This window comes from Cupressus sempervirens, chromosome 4 (genome assembly GCF_028749045.1).
Source record: "Cupressus sempervirens isolate cs-2001-9-10 chromosome 4, ASM2874904v1, whole genome shotgun sequence".
Taxonomy (NCBI): domain Eukaryota; kingdom Viridiplantae; phylum Streptophyta; class Pinopsida; order Cupressales; family Cupressaceae; genus Cupressus; species Cupressus sempervirens.
The window spans coordinates 416,676,116-416,692,891 of record NC_143121.1 but is presented as its reverse complement, the minus strand read 5'-3'; the positions used below and the strand labels follow the sequence as shown (position 1 = coordinate 416,692,891).

Here is a 16,776-nt window from a genome sequence, read left to right as displayed (position 1 = left end):
TCCACACACTGTACATCTGCTGCAGTTAACACAACTCTACATATTACCGGCCACTGTCTCATAACCATAACACCCATGCACTGCTGATGGTGAATAGTCATTACACGGTAGATAGCAAAAATGAGAGCCCAGTCCAAACCTATTTGCCATCAACTCCTCAACACATGGATCAAAAGCAAACCGATGAACATATCCTTTAGTATATTACCGGTAAAAAGAACCAATCTCAGTCAAAGACTCATCCTGCAGATGTGATATGACCAACTGTGACTGATCATCAGCTAAGTCAAAGGATGATATAGCCAAGAGTGCAGAATCAACAACAACATCACTAGTCTCTGTGCCCTCCAAGTCAAACATATCACAATGCTCAGCTGCAGCGCCCAACTCAGTTGAACCTGCCTCCAGTGGAAATGCACCAAATATGCCAATAATAGTGTCGTGGACAGATATATCCTCATCTCCACTACCTCTATCAACCTCGACCATGGACATCCGTGGATCACCAAACACCATGGTCTGTGATTGTACAGAATCTGGTAAAGACTGAAGTCGCTCTAACTCCATGGTCACCTTAGCCAAATGGAACTGTGACTCCTCGAAAGCCAATTGTGTACTCTCAAGAAACTCAGAAGTCATCTCGAGCTGCTGAGTAAGCTCACTCACCTCATCTTCCTTGACCAATAATGCGTCATATGATGTACTGCCCCACTCCATAAGATAATCTCTGTCGGCTACCAACTGCAGATAATTCTGTCTCAGAAACCGAATAGCCTCCCATAAAGAGTGGATCTCTGTCAAAGAAAGATAACTGCCTCCCTGCTCATCACTAGTAGGAGAACCCCATCCATAAATTGCTAACAACTGACAAGCGGCATCGAAATGCTGGCAAGCGATAGCAATGTCTTGCTCACTAACTCTCAGCTGACTAGGCACATGATTGTGCTGGCTGGTCAAACTCGTATACTCTACCCCTGGTATACTGTCCAAAGGAGTAACCTCATAATAGCTATCGTCTGTAATACTGCCATCCAAATTCCCTATAAGACCTCCACAGGATGGCAGGACTTATAGCTCTGATACCACTGTAATAACCCCAATAGGTTATAATTTCTTCAAACACCAAAAATCTTTATACTTCAGTTGTTTGACATTTCATCAAACACTTTGCAAGCAAGCTCTGATACCACTGTAATAACCCTCCTCAAATTTGCCCTCAAAAATGCTGATGAAAGCTCAAGGAATTTTGTCAAACAATTCACATGCAAGGGACGTTTGACTGATATAGTATTTCAGCTAGCTTCAAATGACCTTTTTACAATTTGCATTAATGAAAATCTTGTGCTAGAAGACTACAATGGACTACACAAATGACCTAACATGAGTGTGCTACTAAATTTGACAATATTCAGTGCATATATATGATCTAAGCATGAGAAATGAACACCTACAACCAACTGGCATTTTTACAAATAGTTGGTATGCAAACTAACTAGCTGATAAATAATGATATTAAATTGCTTAAATGACATCAGCAACTATTATCTTCTTAATTGCAATGAAAATTACAATGCTCATGAAATATGGCCAAGACTTTGGCATTTACATGGATTACAAAATGATAATGTTGGTATAATGCACACTTACAGTTGAAAGCTTATAACACCCTAAAAACAATACTAACAAAGAACTTGGTTATAGATGGCTGAAATAATTTCCTTCTATGCTGCCCCTTCTGCTTTGCTTTTTTCGAACTGTTTTTTTGGCCTGCTTTTTCGTACCCGCTTTTTCAGCCTGCTTTTTTGGTTCCGCTTTTTGAACTGCTTTTACGGATTGCTTTTTCCACCTGCTTTTTCGGTTCCGCTTTTTTCGGGCTGCTTTTTCGGTTCCGCTTTTTTCGGACTGCTTTTTTCGGTCTGCTTTTTCGGTTTCGCTTTTTCGTACTGCTTTTTCAGACTGCTACCCTATTGAATCTCAAGACCATATCTTTCAATGGCGTCAAGATTTCTAGCTTGAAGGGATTTCGTCCTTCAAACTATTGAGACATAATCTCCAGAAAATTTTTCAATTTCTGTGATATTTTCCAAGCCTGCTTAAAAGAAGCTCTTCTATTTCTTTTATAGTGTTCTCACAAGAGCTCCATCCTTCGTTTTCTCAATGTGCTATAAAACATAACTCCCTTTATGTAACTTATGTCTCCAATGTGTTATAAAATAAAGGGGACTCATTTAATTTAAGTATTTTCCACAAACTATAGTCTATGCATTAATAAAGTTAAATATTTAAATTTAACTTTATAAAATAGTTTTATCAATGCAAAGCAAATCTTATCAATGATAAACAAGTCTTCTTGCCGATTTTAAACAATGACCATCGACATACCGCTGCCACTGGATGTCCACCCATGCCCAAGATGACTTACTATAAATAGTAAGTATGCCCAAAGTTGCCTCAAAACCCCTCAGAAAGACCTGCAACTGAAACTATCTAGGCCAAATGGCCTCTAAGCCCCTTTAATGTCCTGGTTAGCCTACGGGACCATGGGGAAATAGGCTAACGACAACATCATGCTATGAATGCTAAAAAGGGAACATTACACTCCCAATATTGGCGCCCAATCCCCATAAGGCTACTTTATTTAATGTTTTCCAAGAGCAGTTTTAATTTTAACCTTGAATCCTATATAAACAAATATTAATAAATTAAATAATGTCAAAGTTATATTTTTTATTTTAAGTTTATAACTTAATGCTGTTTATTAAATGCTCTGTGCCACATTAAAACCTGAAAATCATCACCACCCTCTTTAATTAACATCTCAAAATATGAATACTGCCAACTGGCTAAGTCAATGTCCAGTTTGACTCTTGCTAAAAATAGTTTGGACAAATTGTGCAAATCTGCTCCTAAAAGGGTGTAGTTGGAAACTCAATTGGCCGAATTCAATACAGCACTTGTTGTGGCCAAATAAGTTTGATCAGACTGTCACTATGAGTCTGCTAACCCCTAACTCATTAGCTTATGGGAACTCGTTGAGTGAGATAACAATCACCATGCTGAAAGTGCTTAGGAAGGAAACTGTAGATCAATGACAGAGATAATTGTAGCTTTATGTGCAATTTTCTTTTTCAAAATACTTTTTTTTATGTGTAATGTTGTAAATCCAATTCTAGTTTGTACTCTTCTTTATTTAGTCTTTGATATTAGCCAGAAGAAGTGATTGTCTCTTTTTTATAAAGAATATCAGAATCCTTTTTTTGGTGCTTAGGTGTTGTTTGGCCTTATGCTTGAGCCTGGGAACAAAAAGATAGGTTTGCTTTAAGTTAGTTTTCTTTACATTCTAAACAAAATTACACTAGTTCTATATGTTCTTAAAATGACTTACTGACATTTTGTGAAGGAAATTTATTGTTTCCTTAATTCTTCAAAAGGGAGCCTCCCGGACAAATTCATATTATCTTACACTTTCCATTTTGTGTTGTATATTTACAAGTTAAAACATTAACAATATACGTAATTTTGTGAACATAAGACAACATAAGCTTTTCACGAGTCACCCATTCTGGAGGAATAAATTGTTAGTTCTTCATGATATTGTGGATATAAGTCTACTCAATCTGAACGCGTGCTGCATTTGGTGGAGGTTTTATCTGTCATCCTACAAACTCCACTTCATATCCTCAAACCTCTTTCAAGAATGAAGCTACACTTCCTGATGTTTGCATACAAACACTAGGGATCAATCCGGTACCATTTAGTTGATTGCAAAGACAGATCACAAATTGAAGCTAAGAATCTGAGTTAGTATTTGAGTTATACTTTCCACATGGACAACATAAAGCCTACAGGTGAAGGAAATGATAAGATATAGTCATGTGATAGTCATGTGAGTTATAATGTCTTATTATACGTGAGATATAGTCACAGCAAAGGGATATTGCATTTTATTCATTTTAAATAGTGTATACATCTGTGTACATCTTTCTTCTTGTAGATGCTTCTTCCTCTTGAAGTATCCTAGGACTTGTAATTATATAATTCAAATGACTTTACGTGCGTGTTTGTGGCAATGTGTGTTCTATTCATTAAAGCCATTGTGCTTATATCGTATCATCTTCAGATTGAAAACAGTTTTTAGGCTTGGTAATTTTTTTTATACACAATGATAAACATTTTTATAATATAAATATCTGAAACATATGATAGATCATAGAACCAATACAAAAAGTAGATAATTACATTTGGAAGTATGATGTTGATGTCAATCTGCTATGAAGGAATATTTGTGGAGTTAATACCTAGAAGCTATACTTAATATTTGAGTGTAATGTAACTCCTTTTAAAATGCTTTATGATGGTGGAATTTAATATATGTTAATACTTAGAATTCTCTATTGCTAGTTATTATTCAACAAAGTTCTTGTCATTATTATTATTATCAGGAAACATGTTTTTCAGTTCGTAAATTTGAAAAACTTGTAAGGATAGAACTTTAAAGGGTGATTTCATTTGTAATAGTAAGCTAAACACATTTTGATACTTATAATATTATTGTATGCATAGGTTGTAATTTGGTGTGCATATGCAAGAGTTTGAAAAAATGAATAGATGTTAATTTGATTGCATTATGTTAATGTGAGAAAAAGGATGAAAATGTTAAGACATTTTCTAGAACATTTTAATTAAAGAGGATTCAACAATCTCTTCAGATTTATAGAAAGATTCAACAACAGTTAGGTGAGATATTCTAGTAATAATATTTATGTAATCATATACTATGAACCTTTTGCAGGTCATCATCCTGATCTCCATCTTGTCAACTGGAATAATGCTAGTATAGACATATGGACACACTCAATAGGTAAGGTTCATTATATTTTACGATATTGTTGATAAATCAATTGTGGTTATTTGATTTGTGCAATGCCCCCTTTTTATTGTTTTATGAGCTTATAGCTAGTTTTTGCAATTTCTTGTAAGCTTTTAGGTGTGCTGGGGAAACCTCCAGACTTCTTGGAGATCGTAGGTTCAGTATTAACGATTTATTGTTTTTGGCAATGAGCCCACTTAGAAGTATGGATTGCCATGATATTTTCAGAAATGTTTTGAACTTGTGGGGTGCTCTTGGAGAGCATACTTATTTTTAAGAAGTTGCCTGATTGACTTAGATCATCATACATCTCCAGTATTATCCTAGTGGGATCATAGTTTGATTTAATTCAATTTTAGTGCTTTCACAACTTGGTTAAGTTGTTGAAGAGTTAATTAATGTTTGTCTAATATTGAGAAACAATCAAAGAACAACTTAGTGTAATAGCTTGTTGGAAAGCGAATGAAGTGTTTTAAAAGTTGGATGCTTAGTTAAGTGGGCTTTTGCACAAGGGAACTTTTACATATGAAATGTTATAATTATGTGCAAATTGATGAGCTTTAAGGAAAATGAGTCATAATTTTTAAATTACGAAATCCTTTCCAAAAAGCTATATAAGGTGTTGGGTCTCTTTTGTGAATGTCCTGAAGATTTGATATTATTATGTTGTTGGAATAAATTTGTGTACTTCCACAATGTTTTGAGGATGAAAACCCTCTTTAGATTTTTGGTCTTGGATATGAGTGATAATATCTAGCTAGATAGGTGTGGTTTTATCTAGAAGCCACCATTGTGCTTCAGTTAGAGTAATTTGAAGTGTTTTGATATTGCTAATCTATCATGGTTTCTGAAGTTTATCCATGGTTTGAAGAGCTTGTTCAAGGTGGTTTTAGCTCTTCCCCTTGCTGGCCGTACATTTCTTGAAGTAGCTTGTACCTCTTTTTTGGATATCATAAGGGTATTTACCTCTAATTTTGGTGTATTTTGATAATCTAACTTTGTGTAGACTTCTTGATGAGTTGATAGGGTAATTGGGGGTCCTAGTTTGTTGGTTTGACTTTGTACCATTCATAATAGCTCTACAGATTTTGAGATTGCATGTCGGGAGTTGGGTCGATTCTTGGTTCCTTCTAAATTGGTTAGAAAGAGATTCTCTAGACTTGGATCCTTTATATGCTGATTCCTTGCAGGATTAAAGGAGTTGAAGGGGGTTTTGCAGGTTATATATGACGTGGTACAAGCCATACCACTTCTAGATATAGGTATATGAACTAAAGAAATAAGCACTCCCTTAGGAAGCTAAACATAAGATAGTTGTGTGGGGCCTTAGTCTTTATGCATTATTGCCAATACTTCTCATGGAATGCAAATGGGGTTTGGTGAATATTTAAGCTAATTGTTATTGGTGGGCCTATGCAATCAACAATTGTTACTTTGATTTATTTAGATCTACTAATAAATATTCCATCCTAGTAGATTGACATCAACATCATACTTGTTGATGTTTTTGGAGAGCCTTTGTGATGTCCCCTTCCTAATATGCCCTAAAATCGCAATTGCAACAAATTAGGGTTACGGTGATGTAAGAACCAGATTAAATCAAAGATAGTACCAAGTCTTAAGTGATGGGCCCTGAATTCGGTAATGACAATACTGTGAGGGGTATGTTGTCTACATCTAATAATCTGCTGGAGAAGAAGGGTTTGGAATTTCTCCATAGAGCACAATCAGACTCTAGTAAAGACGACCCTCAAGCAATTGAGTCGGTCTAATCAAAGAGTCCAAAAAAATCAACATGGACCTAGTGTCCTAGAAATGATGTCTTAACTCTTAAGTAGCGTCTCTTTACAAGGGCCAAAGAATTGTAGCCTTTGTTGATGTGAGGGCCTTTGTTGATGTGAGGTTGGACCGTCGTTTGCAAGCTAAAACGTAGGCTGGAAAACTTAACCCCCAAATAAGTTTACGAGGAGGCAATCTCAATCTCCTTGCCTTGAAAAAAGAAGTGAAAGCGTGAGGTCTTAAGAGAATTAAAGACCATCACCGTAGTCTTACTTAGGTTCATTGTCAGCTATAGCCAAAAGAAGCAAGGGCATCCTGGAGTCTCTAAAGTCCCTCCAAAGAGGAAACCATGAGGATCACGTCATTTGCGAATAGTAGGATAGAGATCAAAACCTAGTGTAAGTGAAAACCATCCCCACAAAGGGAGTATGGAGGAACACCTCCAACTCATCGATGTAGTGCCCAAATAAAGTGGGAGTCAGGGGGTATCCCTTCCATCATGCTCACGAGAAAGAATGTCATGAAGGACTATGGCGTACAGTTTAGAGAAAGTGTGTCCTACCATTATGGTCCTATAATCGTTGGGATAAGATTTGAGCTGGACCTTGTGGATCAGATAGATGTGTAATATCCCTTGCCCAAACTGATTGATTTTAGCTCAAGGAATATTGTCAAACACTTGTATGCTGCCTTTCTCTTTTCTGATTTTTTTGTGTTTTAGATTGTTTGATATAGTTTGAATGATGCTAAGAAATTCAAAATGTTCACGAATGATATTATAGTATCTCTTACAATGAACTAATATGCAAGTGCAGTTCTTTTTGGTATTTTTAATGCATATACATGGAAACTAGATATGGAATGCATAACTATAGCCAACTGACTTTTTGACAAAAAATTGGCATACAACTATTATGCTGATCATAGTTTAAGAAAACTGCAATATATCGCTAATATCGCGAGATACTGCAAGCAAGATTGGTAGTTGATATAATCGCCAAATAAATTGCCGTCGATATTTTGAAAAAATTGCACCGCATTTGGGATGAAAAATCATAGTTTTTACGATTTTTGGGTCAAAAACCCATTGATAGAGTCAACTTGAAAAACAATAAAGTTTTCTAAAAAATGTATAGAGTTTTTTCATTTTCCCGTAGACTACGACGGCTAACAAAAGGGCTGCAATGGCTACTGAGGAAAGGTGCGATTGCTAAGGACTATTAAGGTACACAGATTCAGACTACTGAGAAAACGTAGAAGCACAAATTCAGACACAAGAACTATTTTGAAGATATGCCTCAAAGATGCCATCACATGGAGTGCTGATTGTTGGATACACATAATAATTTTGGTCTTCATATAGAAAACATTTTTGGAAATTTAATATAAATTTGTCTAAGTATGCCGAATTTCATCCGCAATGAATGACTTGGAAATTCAAGGCGTAGCAGTCAAATCTCCTCATATACATATCTCTACTATGCTCCTGTATACACAACATCACTATATATATTTTTATAGAGCTATAAGTTGTAAATTTATAAAACTATAAATTATGAATTGATGATCATGAGTTTATAGATAAGTTTATAATATACAAATTTTAACTTATTTGAACTGGTTTTGTAAATTTATAATACTGTATAATACAAATTTATAATACTATTATATTATATATTAATACTAAAATAGTATAATATTGTATATTAATACTAAAGTAGTATAATATTGTATATTAATAAATTCATTATAGAGAGTTATAGATTAGTATAAATCAATACCTGTATATCTAATAAATTATAATACTGTATAGCTAATATGCATATGCATTGTTTATTAACATCATTTATAAGTTTATAGTGTTTATAAATTATATATTCATTATAGAGAACAAATATATTTATTTATAGTCTTCATAATTATTTATTAATATATATCTATAAAAAATATATTTTTCAAATGATAAAAGTGCCTATTTATTACCAATTTTTTTGTTGAGTTTTTGGCGATTTTGAGCTTTTCAAATTTTTTGAGCAACCCGAGATATTGCTGAAACCGAGTTTTTCAACTATGATGCTGATCATATATGCTATTAGATGGACATTTTATCAAACAAATGGTATGCAACATATATCTCCTTTATTGAATTCATTCCCATGTACAATGCTGCTATGAATCTGCCAAGACAAATGGGCTTACAATAATGGCTACAACAATGCCAAACTGATTCTGAGTTATCACTTACAACATTAAAATTATTTGCCTAAGATTACAATGCTAACTACTAATAGTTGCAAGAGGAACTTGATAATAGTGATGTCCAAGGATGGAGATGAAAGTTGCAATCGGAATCAAGCATAAATACTGTAGATGGGGCATCGAAAAATGAAGTGAGTTTTTGTCTCAGCCTCCCTCAAATCACAAAGTCAACAAAGCCTATCCTGTTTTGCGAAATGTGGTCGTTCTGGATGCAAAATCGATGGGAACCCACCCTGAAAGTGTTAATGTTTTAGCATCAATAGAAGTAATTATTTATCTGATATACTAATGTGTGTTTATGTGTAACAAATAACTAGATAAAGTTGTTACTACTGATTATTGAATTCAATGCATATACATATATATATATAGATACATACATACATACATACATATATATATGCTTTGGATTATATCAAATTGCATTTTAACTATCATCGATAGTTTACTTATCGGCAACCAAGTATATAATATCACATTGTTATGTGATCGGGCTCCTTGGTAATTCATCCGTCGGCAAGTTGTGTTACGTATTATATTAATGCACATAATAAATCATGCCCCCCCGAAGAGGCATGACTCTACGTGGCCAAAGGCCATGTAGAGCCATGACTCTTTGGGAGTCATGTCTCTACATATATATATAGATGTCGTGCAGATTGCTGAAAACACATTATCAATTAAAGGCATTTTGTCTCAGCAGTTTGCGATCTGTGTTATTGCATTTCTCCATTATATATATAAATTGCATGTTTATAAGAAGTCATCCCTGATTATCAGCATACATAAAAGGAAATTGACTTTGCTCCCACGGTCACCAAGATCTGCAATATATAAAGGTTAGGTTGCTCTCAGTTATTCAAGTAAGAGTCACTTTGTTACTGTGTTAATTGTTTTATCTATCAGACATACAATTAAATCTAACATGGTATTAGAGCCATTCTGATAAGAAAAACTAATAAACAAAATATATATACAAAAATCTCAGTTTTTTGAAAAAGGGGTTAAAACTCTAAATTATTAAAATGGTAAATCATATGAGACTAGAAGATAGGCTTGAGGGTGCATCAAATTTCTCTTCATGGAAAATTAGAGTAATGATAATATTAAGGGAAATGGAATTAGAAGAATTTATTGAATCAAATATGGCCATGCCTGAAAACGGATTAGAGAAAGTAACATGGAAAAGGCATAATAACAAAACAATGAAGATCATTATAGATTCCGTAAAGGGTCATATAATACCATCAATATGTAGTCTGAAAACTACATTTGAAATGTTCTCCACAATTAAAGATACATTTGAAATTAATAATACTAGTAGATTATTAATCTTAAAACAAGATCTACTATACATTAAGATGAAAAATGGAGAATCAATCACCTCATATTTTTTAAGAATTTATGAACTAAAAGACCAGCTAGCAACAATGGACAATCGAGTTGATGACAAAGAACTCAGCATGATAGCTCTAAGAGGTTTTCCTTTATCATGGGAAACATTTATTCGAGGGTTAAGTTCTTGCCCCAAACTTCCAAAATTTGATATATTAAAAAATGAATGCACTCAAGAAGAATCTAGACTAGTCTCAAGAGGACTGAATACAAATCAAGAGGGAGAAATCAAAGCATTTCATGTAAAATCAAATAAGAAGAGAAAATTCAAATTCAACAAGGAGTCCAACAAATCCTTCAAGCAGTGTGATTGGTCAAAAGTTAGATGTTTTAAATGTGACAAAATTGGTCACCCCCACAAATTTTGTCTTGAAAAGAAAAGAATTCAAGCAGCACTAGCAGAAATCAAAGAAGAAGGTGAAGAAAGAGAAGGAAGAGAAAACTATGCATTTTACTTAGCTCTTTCAAGTGAGTTAAATTCTAATAATAACACTTGGATCATCGACAGCGGAGCATTTCATCACATCACCGGTTTTAAAGACAAATTTGAAACCTTCTCCGAACAAGCATCAGAAGAAGTTACCATTGGAGATAACTCTACTCATCCTATTAAAGGAATAGGTTCCTATTCAATTCAACTAAATTTAGGAACCACTCTACAACTCAAGAATGTCTTATATGTACCAAGGATTAAAAGAAACCTAGTTTCTATTTCTGGTCTTGCTGATCAAGGTTTTAGAATCACATTTCTAGAGGACAAAGTTCTAGCTTGGCCCAGGAATTCTAATATTAAGAAAGCTATTTCTATTGGTTTCAGAGATGGAAGTCTTTACAAACTTTGTAATAGCCAAGATACAAAACTAGCTTTAACTCATGAAACATCAATCTCCATTGAAATTTGGCATAGGAGGTTAGGTCACCTTAATTACTGGACTTTATCATCCATGGGAAAAATCGTAAAAGGTTTACCTAGCCTAAAAATTGATCATTTAGATGTTTGCAAAGGATGTGCCCTAGGCAAAAACACTAGACAATCATTTTCTAAAAGTGATCACAAATCTAAATCCATCCTTGAACTAATCCACACTGATCTTTGTGGTCCTATGTTTGTACCTTCTTTTAATGGATGCTTCTTCTATATAATTTTTATTGATGGTTATTTTAGAAGAACCTGGATCTATTTCTTGAAACAAAACCAATCAACTAAAGTTTTAGCTAAATTCAAAGAATTCAAAGCCTTAGTTGAAAATTAGTCGGGACATAAAATAAAAATCCTAAGATCAGACAATGGAGTTGAATGTCTTAGGTATTTTTAAGAATTTCTACATTATTGTTGGGATTAAGAGGGAGTTTTCTGTACCTTATAATCCTCAACATAATGGAATTGCGGAGTGTAAAAGCAGATCAATTGTTGAATTAGCCAGAGCTATGATGCACGATCAAAACCTTCACACTTCCTTCTGGGCCGAAGCATCTAATACTGCTGTCTACATTCAAAACAGATACCCACACTTAGCTTTAGAAAACACCACTCTAGAAGAAGTATTCACTGGCATTAAACCTGATCTAAGTCATTTGAGAATATTTGGATGTCTAGTTTATATTCACATACCTAAAGAGAAAAGAACAAAACTAGAACCTTCTGGGAAAAAGGGAATATTTATTGGATATAGTGAAACAACTAAAGGATACAAAATCTTCATTCCAGGACAAAGAACAATTGAGATTAGCAGAGATGTGAAGTTTGAAGAAAATACTGCCTTTAAAATTTCTAGAAACAGTGATGAATCTATTACTGAGTCTACTCTTGAAGAAGATCAACAAACAAAAATTGAGAGGGAGGATGATTCTGAACCCTCCTCTTCCACTATGCCTATTCTTGAAGAATATGAAAATATCACTAATAAAAAGAGGCCACTCTAGACTAGGAAAATGATAGAATAAAATCATGTTGAACCTGATGAAGTTATGCGAGAGAACAAAAGAACAAGAAATCAATCATGTTATGTTGCCTTGTTAACTGAACTTATAAAAATAGAACCTTCTAATGTGAAAGAAGCACTTCCAGATCAGTCTTGGAAAGAAGCAATGATTGAAGAATATAACTCTATATTTAAAAAATGATGTATGGGATGTGGTACCAAGACCTAAGCACAAATCAGTTGTGTCTTCCAAATGGCTGTTCAAAATTAAACATGCATCTGATGGTAGCATCGAAAAATACAAAGCCAGATTTGTAGCATGAGGGTTCTCACAGAAAGAAGGCATCGATTATGAAGAAACTTTTGCTCCAGTTGCTAGATATACTTCTATCAGAACCATCTTCGCTATTGTAGCATCCAAGGGTTGGAAGGTACACTAGATGGATGTCAAAACAACATTCCTCAACGACAAGATTGAAGAAGAAGTCTACATTGAGAAATCAGAAGGGTTCAATACTCATGACAACAAAACTCATGTCTATGATGAATATCTCATAAAGAAACGCAAACAAAAACCCACAACAGAGTTTGAAATGAAAGACTTAGGACTCCACTACTTTCTTGGATTAGAAGTCTGCCGGCAAGATAACTGCATTATTTCGAATTAGGGAAAATACACCGTGGATATCTTAACTAAATTTGGGATGATGGAATGTAAACCTGCAGCTACTCCTATGGAAGTAAATTTACATAAGTTGAAAGATGAGATGATCCAATCTAAACCTACTGATTCTACTTACTTCAGGCAGATTATTGGATCTTTAATGTATTTGGTTAATACTCGTCCTGACATATGCTATGCTACTCACACCTTGAGTCAATTTATGTTTGCACCAAAGAAGATACAGCTACATGTAGCAAAATACATTTTGAGATACTTAAGAGGTACTATTGGAATGAGAATCAAATATGAGAAAGTCAACATCGAACTTCATGGATATTCAAATTTTGATTGGGCAGGCAGTCCCATTGAACGTAAAAGTACTTCTGGATCTTGCTTCAGTTTAGGATTTGGCATGGTTTCTTGGTCCAGCAGAAAACAGACTTCAGTTGCATTGAATTCCATTGAAGCAGAGTACATCGCATCCTCTTTGGGTGCTAGAGAAGCGGTATGATTACGAAAGTTGTTAGCAGATTTGTTTAAAAGACCTTTGCAGCCCACTGTGATTCATTGTGATAATCAAAGTTGCATCAAATTTTCAACCAATCCGGTATTCCACAATCGCTCCAAACATATTGAAATTCCTTTTCATTACATTCGAGACATGGTGAATTGAGGAATCATTCAATTAGAGTATATCTGTACTAATGAGCAAACAACTGACATCTTTACCAAGCCTCTTGCTAAAGTGAAGTTGAAATACTTCAGAGAAAAACTTGGTATGATTAATTTGTAATATTGAATATTAAATTAAATTTTAAATTCATATGTGTTTATGCTTCTATTGGCTATTAGTAGCATCATATGTAATGAAAGGTGACGATCTTTCAAATACATATTTATTCAAAAGGTAATTATTTACAAGGTGACAATCTTGTAAGTAATAGGCCTGTTATGATGGACATCTCTAGACATTGCTTAAAGCAATTAGAGATCATAGATAACGAATTCATGTTATTATCATGGACATCTTTAGACATTGCCTCGAGCAATTAGAGATCATAAGTAACAGATTTTTATGGACATCTCTAGACATTGCCTCAAGCAATTAGAGATCATAGATAACATTCTTATTATGGTTTCTCTAGATATTGTTTTAGACAATTAGAGATTTTTAAATATGCATTATGATAAGTGTCCATAATTTTGTAGTATGAAGATCAGATAAAGTGATTAAATTTATACTGAAATTCTAATGGTATTTACTTCTCCCTCCCTAAAGAGGGAGTGTTAATGTTTTAGTATCAGTAGAAGTAATTATTTATTTGATATACTAATGTGTTTATGTGTAACAGATAACAAATAAAGTTGTTACTACTGATTATTGAATTCAATGCATATACATATATATATGTCTATATATACACACATATATATGTATATATATATGCTTTGGATTATATCAAATTGCATTTTAATTATAATCAGCAGTTTACTTATGGGCAGCCAAGTATATAATATCACATTGATATGTGATCGGGCTCCTTGGTAATTCATCCGCCAGCAAGTTGTGTTACGTATTATATTAATGCACTTAACAAATCATGCCCCCCGAAGAGGCATGACTCTATGTGGCCTACTCTTCGGGAGTCATGTCTCTACATTGATATATAGATGCCATGCAGATTGCTAAAAACACATTATCAATTAAAGGCATTTTGTCTCAGCAATCTGCGATGTGTTATTGCATTTCTCCATTATATATATATAAATTGCAGGTTTATAAGAAGCCGTCCCTGATTATCAGCATAAATAAAAAGAAATTGACTTTGCTCCCACAGTCACCAAGATCTCCAATAAATAGAAGTCAGGCTGCTCTTAGTTATTCAAGAGTCACTTTTTTACTGTGTTAATTGTTTTATCTACTAGACATACAATTAAATCTAATAGAAAGAACCAAGAGAGATATGGAGAGCATGAAACCAACCATGAGAAAGGTACAAGGGGTGCACAATGTAATATCCCTTGCCCAAACTGACTGATTTTAGCTCAAGGAATATTGTCAAACACATGTATACTGCCTTTCTCTTTTCTGATTTGTTTGTGTTTCAGATTGTCTGATATCGTTTAAATGATGCTAAGAAATTCAGAATGTTCACGAATGATATTACAATACCTCTTATGATGAATTAATATGCAAGTGCAGTTCTTTTTGGTATTTTCAATGCATATACATGGAAACTAGATATGGAATGCATACCTACAGCCAACTGACATTTTGACAAACAATTGGCATAAAACTATTATGCTGATCATATATACTATTAGATGGGCATTTTGTCAAACAAATGGTATGCAACATATATCTTCTTTATTGAATTCATTCTCATGTACAATGTTGCTATGAATTTGCTAAGACAAATAGGCTTACAATAATGACTACAACAATGTCAAATCTGATTCTAAGTTATCACTTACAACATCAAAATTATGTGCCTAAGATTACAGTGCTAACTACTAATAGTTGCAAGAGAAACTTGATAATAGTGATGTCCAAGGATGGAGATGAAAGTTGCAATCGGAATCAAGCATAAATATTGCAGCGCGACACTGTTCGCTCGTACTGTAGCAGGAAGGAAAAAAATGATTACTAATGGCTGCCAAAGATGGATCTTCAGGTCTTCTCTTGTTAGTCCTTTAATATTTTTCAAACCCTTCGGTTATTCCTCAACTTTAAGCACAAAAAGAACTCCAGAATGGAACTCTGCTGAATGCCAAATTCAGTGGATATTTCACCACCTCAAATGGTTGCATCACTGAAGAATTGACGCTCTCCATTGCTAATTGAAATTAGAAACCCTTAGTTTCTTCTCCCAAGTTCATATCAAATGCAGTTGACAATAATCGGATGCCTAACAATGAAGCTCTTGCCTCTATTTATTCTTTTCCTTCACCCGTCTAGAAGGAAATAAAATCTTATTTAATTGCACTCTCTAGAAGCTTCCCCCTTTTCAATACAATAATTAGTTGTGCTTCTAGAAAATGCACTCTCTAGAAGCTCCCCCCTTTCCAATACAATAATTAGTTGTGTTTCTAGCCTTTAGATTTATTTATTTATTGGCTTTATTTTAATTTATTTCTCCTTATTTCTCCACTTGGCCTTAGGAAAATGAAAAGCTAAAAACTCCATTGAGGGTCTAAAAGATGGGGGACATTACAGTCCGCCCTCTCGGAAATTGCTTGTCCTCAAGCAATCCAACAACACAATGAATTTCAACTTCTATTTGGATCCCAAATGATATAGTATGTGACACCGCTATTAACATTGAGCCAACTGCATACCACTAACATCATCAGGACCAACAACATAGCTTGTAGTATAGCATTCAAAACCTGTGCTAATGATGTAGGAGTTTAAATATCACCATAAGAGAACCCCACAAGAAATATCTTTATTCTGGTCCCCACCCATATAATATATACTGGACTAGAATCCTGATCAACAATCCCTTGAAGAGAAGTAGCTACAGGAGAACCATATGCACTCATGCCAACTGTATTAACAATAGGTGTTGCCACATCAAAATTTGCGGACACAGGAACATTACCAACTATCGCAACACAAAATTGAATCTTTACAGATGGTGACAATTGAGCCTAGCTCCACTTAGGTGAGTGATCAACATCAACCTCAAACAACGGATTGTCATAAGACAATGTTGCATCCATGTCGAACATAGGACTTTCCTTGAAGTGAACATCAACACTTTGTTGATCGATAGTATAACATGACTTTGTCACTATATATCTCACCTCATCAACAATAATAAGTGTACTATCGTTAGAGCACACTTTTACAACTACATGCATATTGCTAAACTTGTTGGATG

At 34.3% G+C, this 16,776-nt stretch overlaps 1 protein-coding gene across 12 annotated transcripts in view; it reads left to right on the top strand.

Moving 5' to 3' along the window:
- The window catches only part of LOC149561814 (pterin-4-alpha-carbinolamine dehydratase 2, mitochondrial-like), a 251,085-nt gene that overhangs the window by 167,840 nt on the left and 66,469 nt on the right, over positions 1 to 16,776 (top strand). For all 12 annotated transcript variants that reach the window (XM_089825348.1, XM_089825347.1, XM_089825345.1 and 9 more), the window contains one exon: positions 4,793 to 4,861. In XM_089825348.1, coding sequence (XP_089681474.1) covers positions 4,793 to 4,861 — 69 coding nt within the window. The remainder of the gene's footprint in view (positions 1 to 4,792; positions 4,862 to 16,776) is intronic.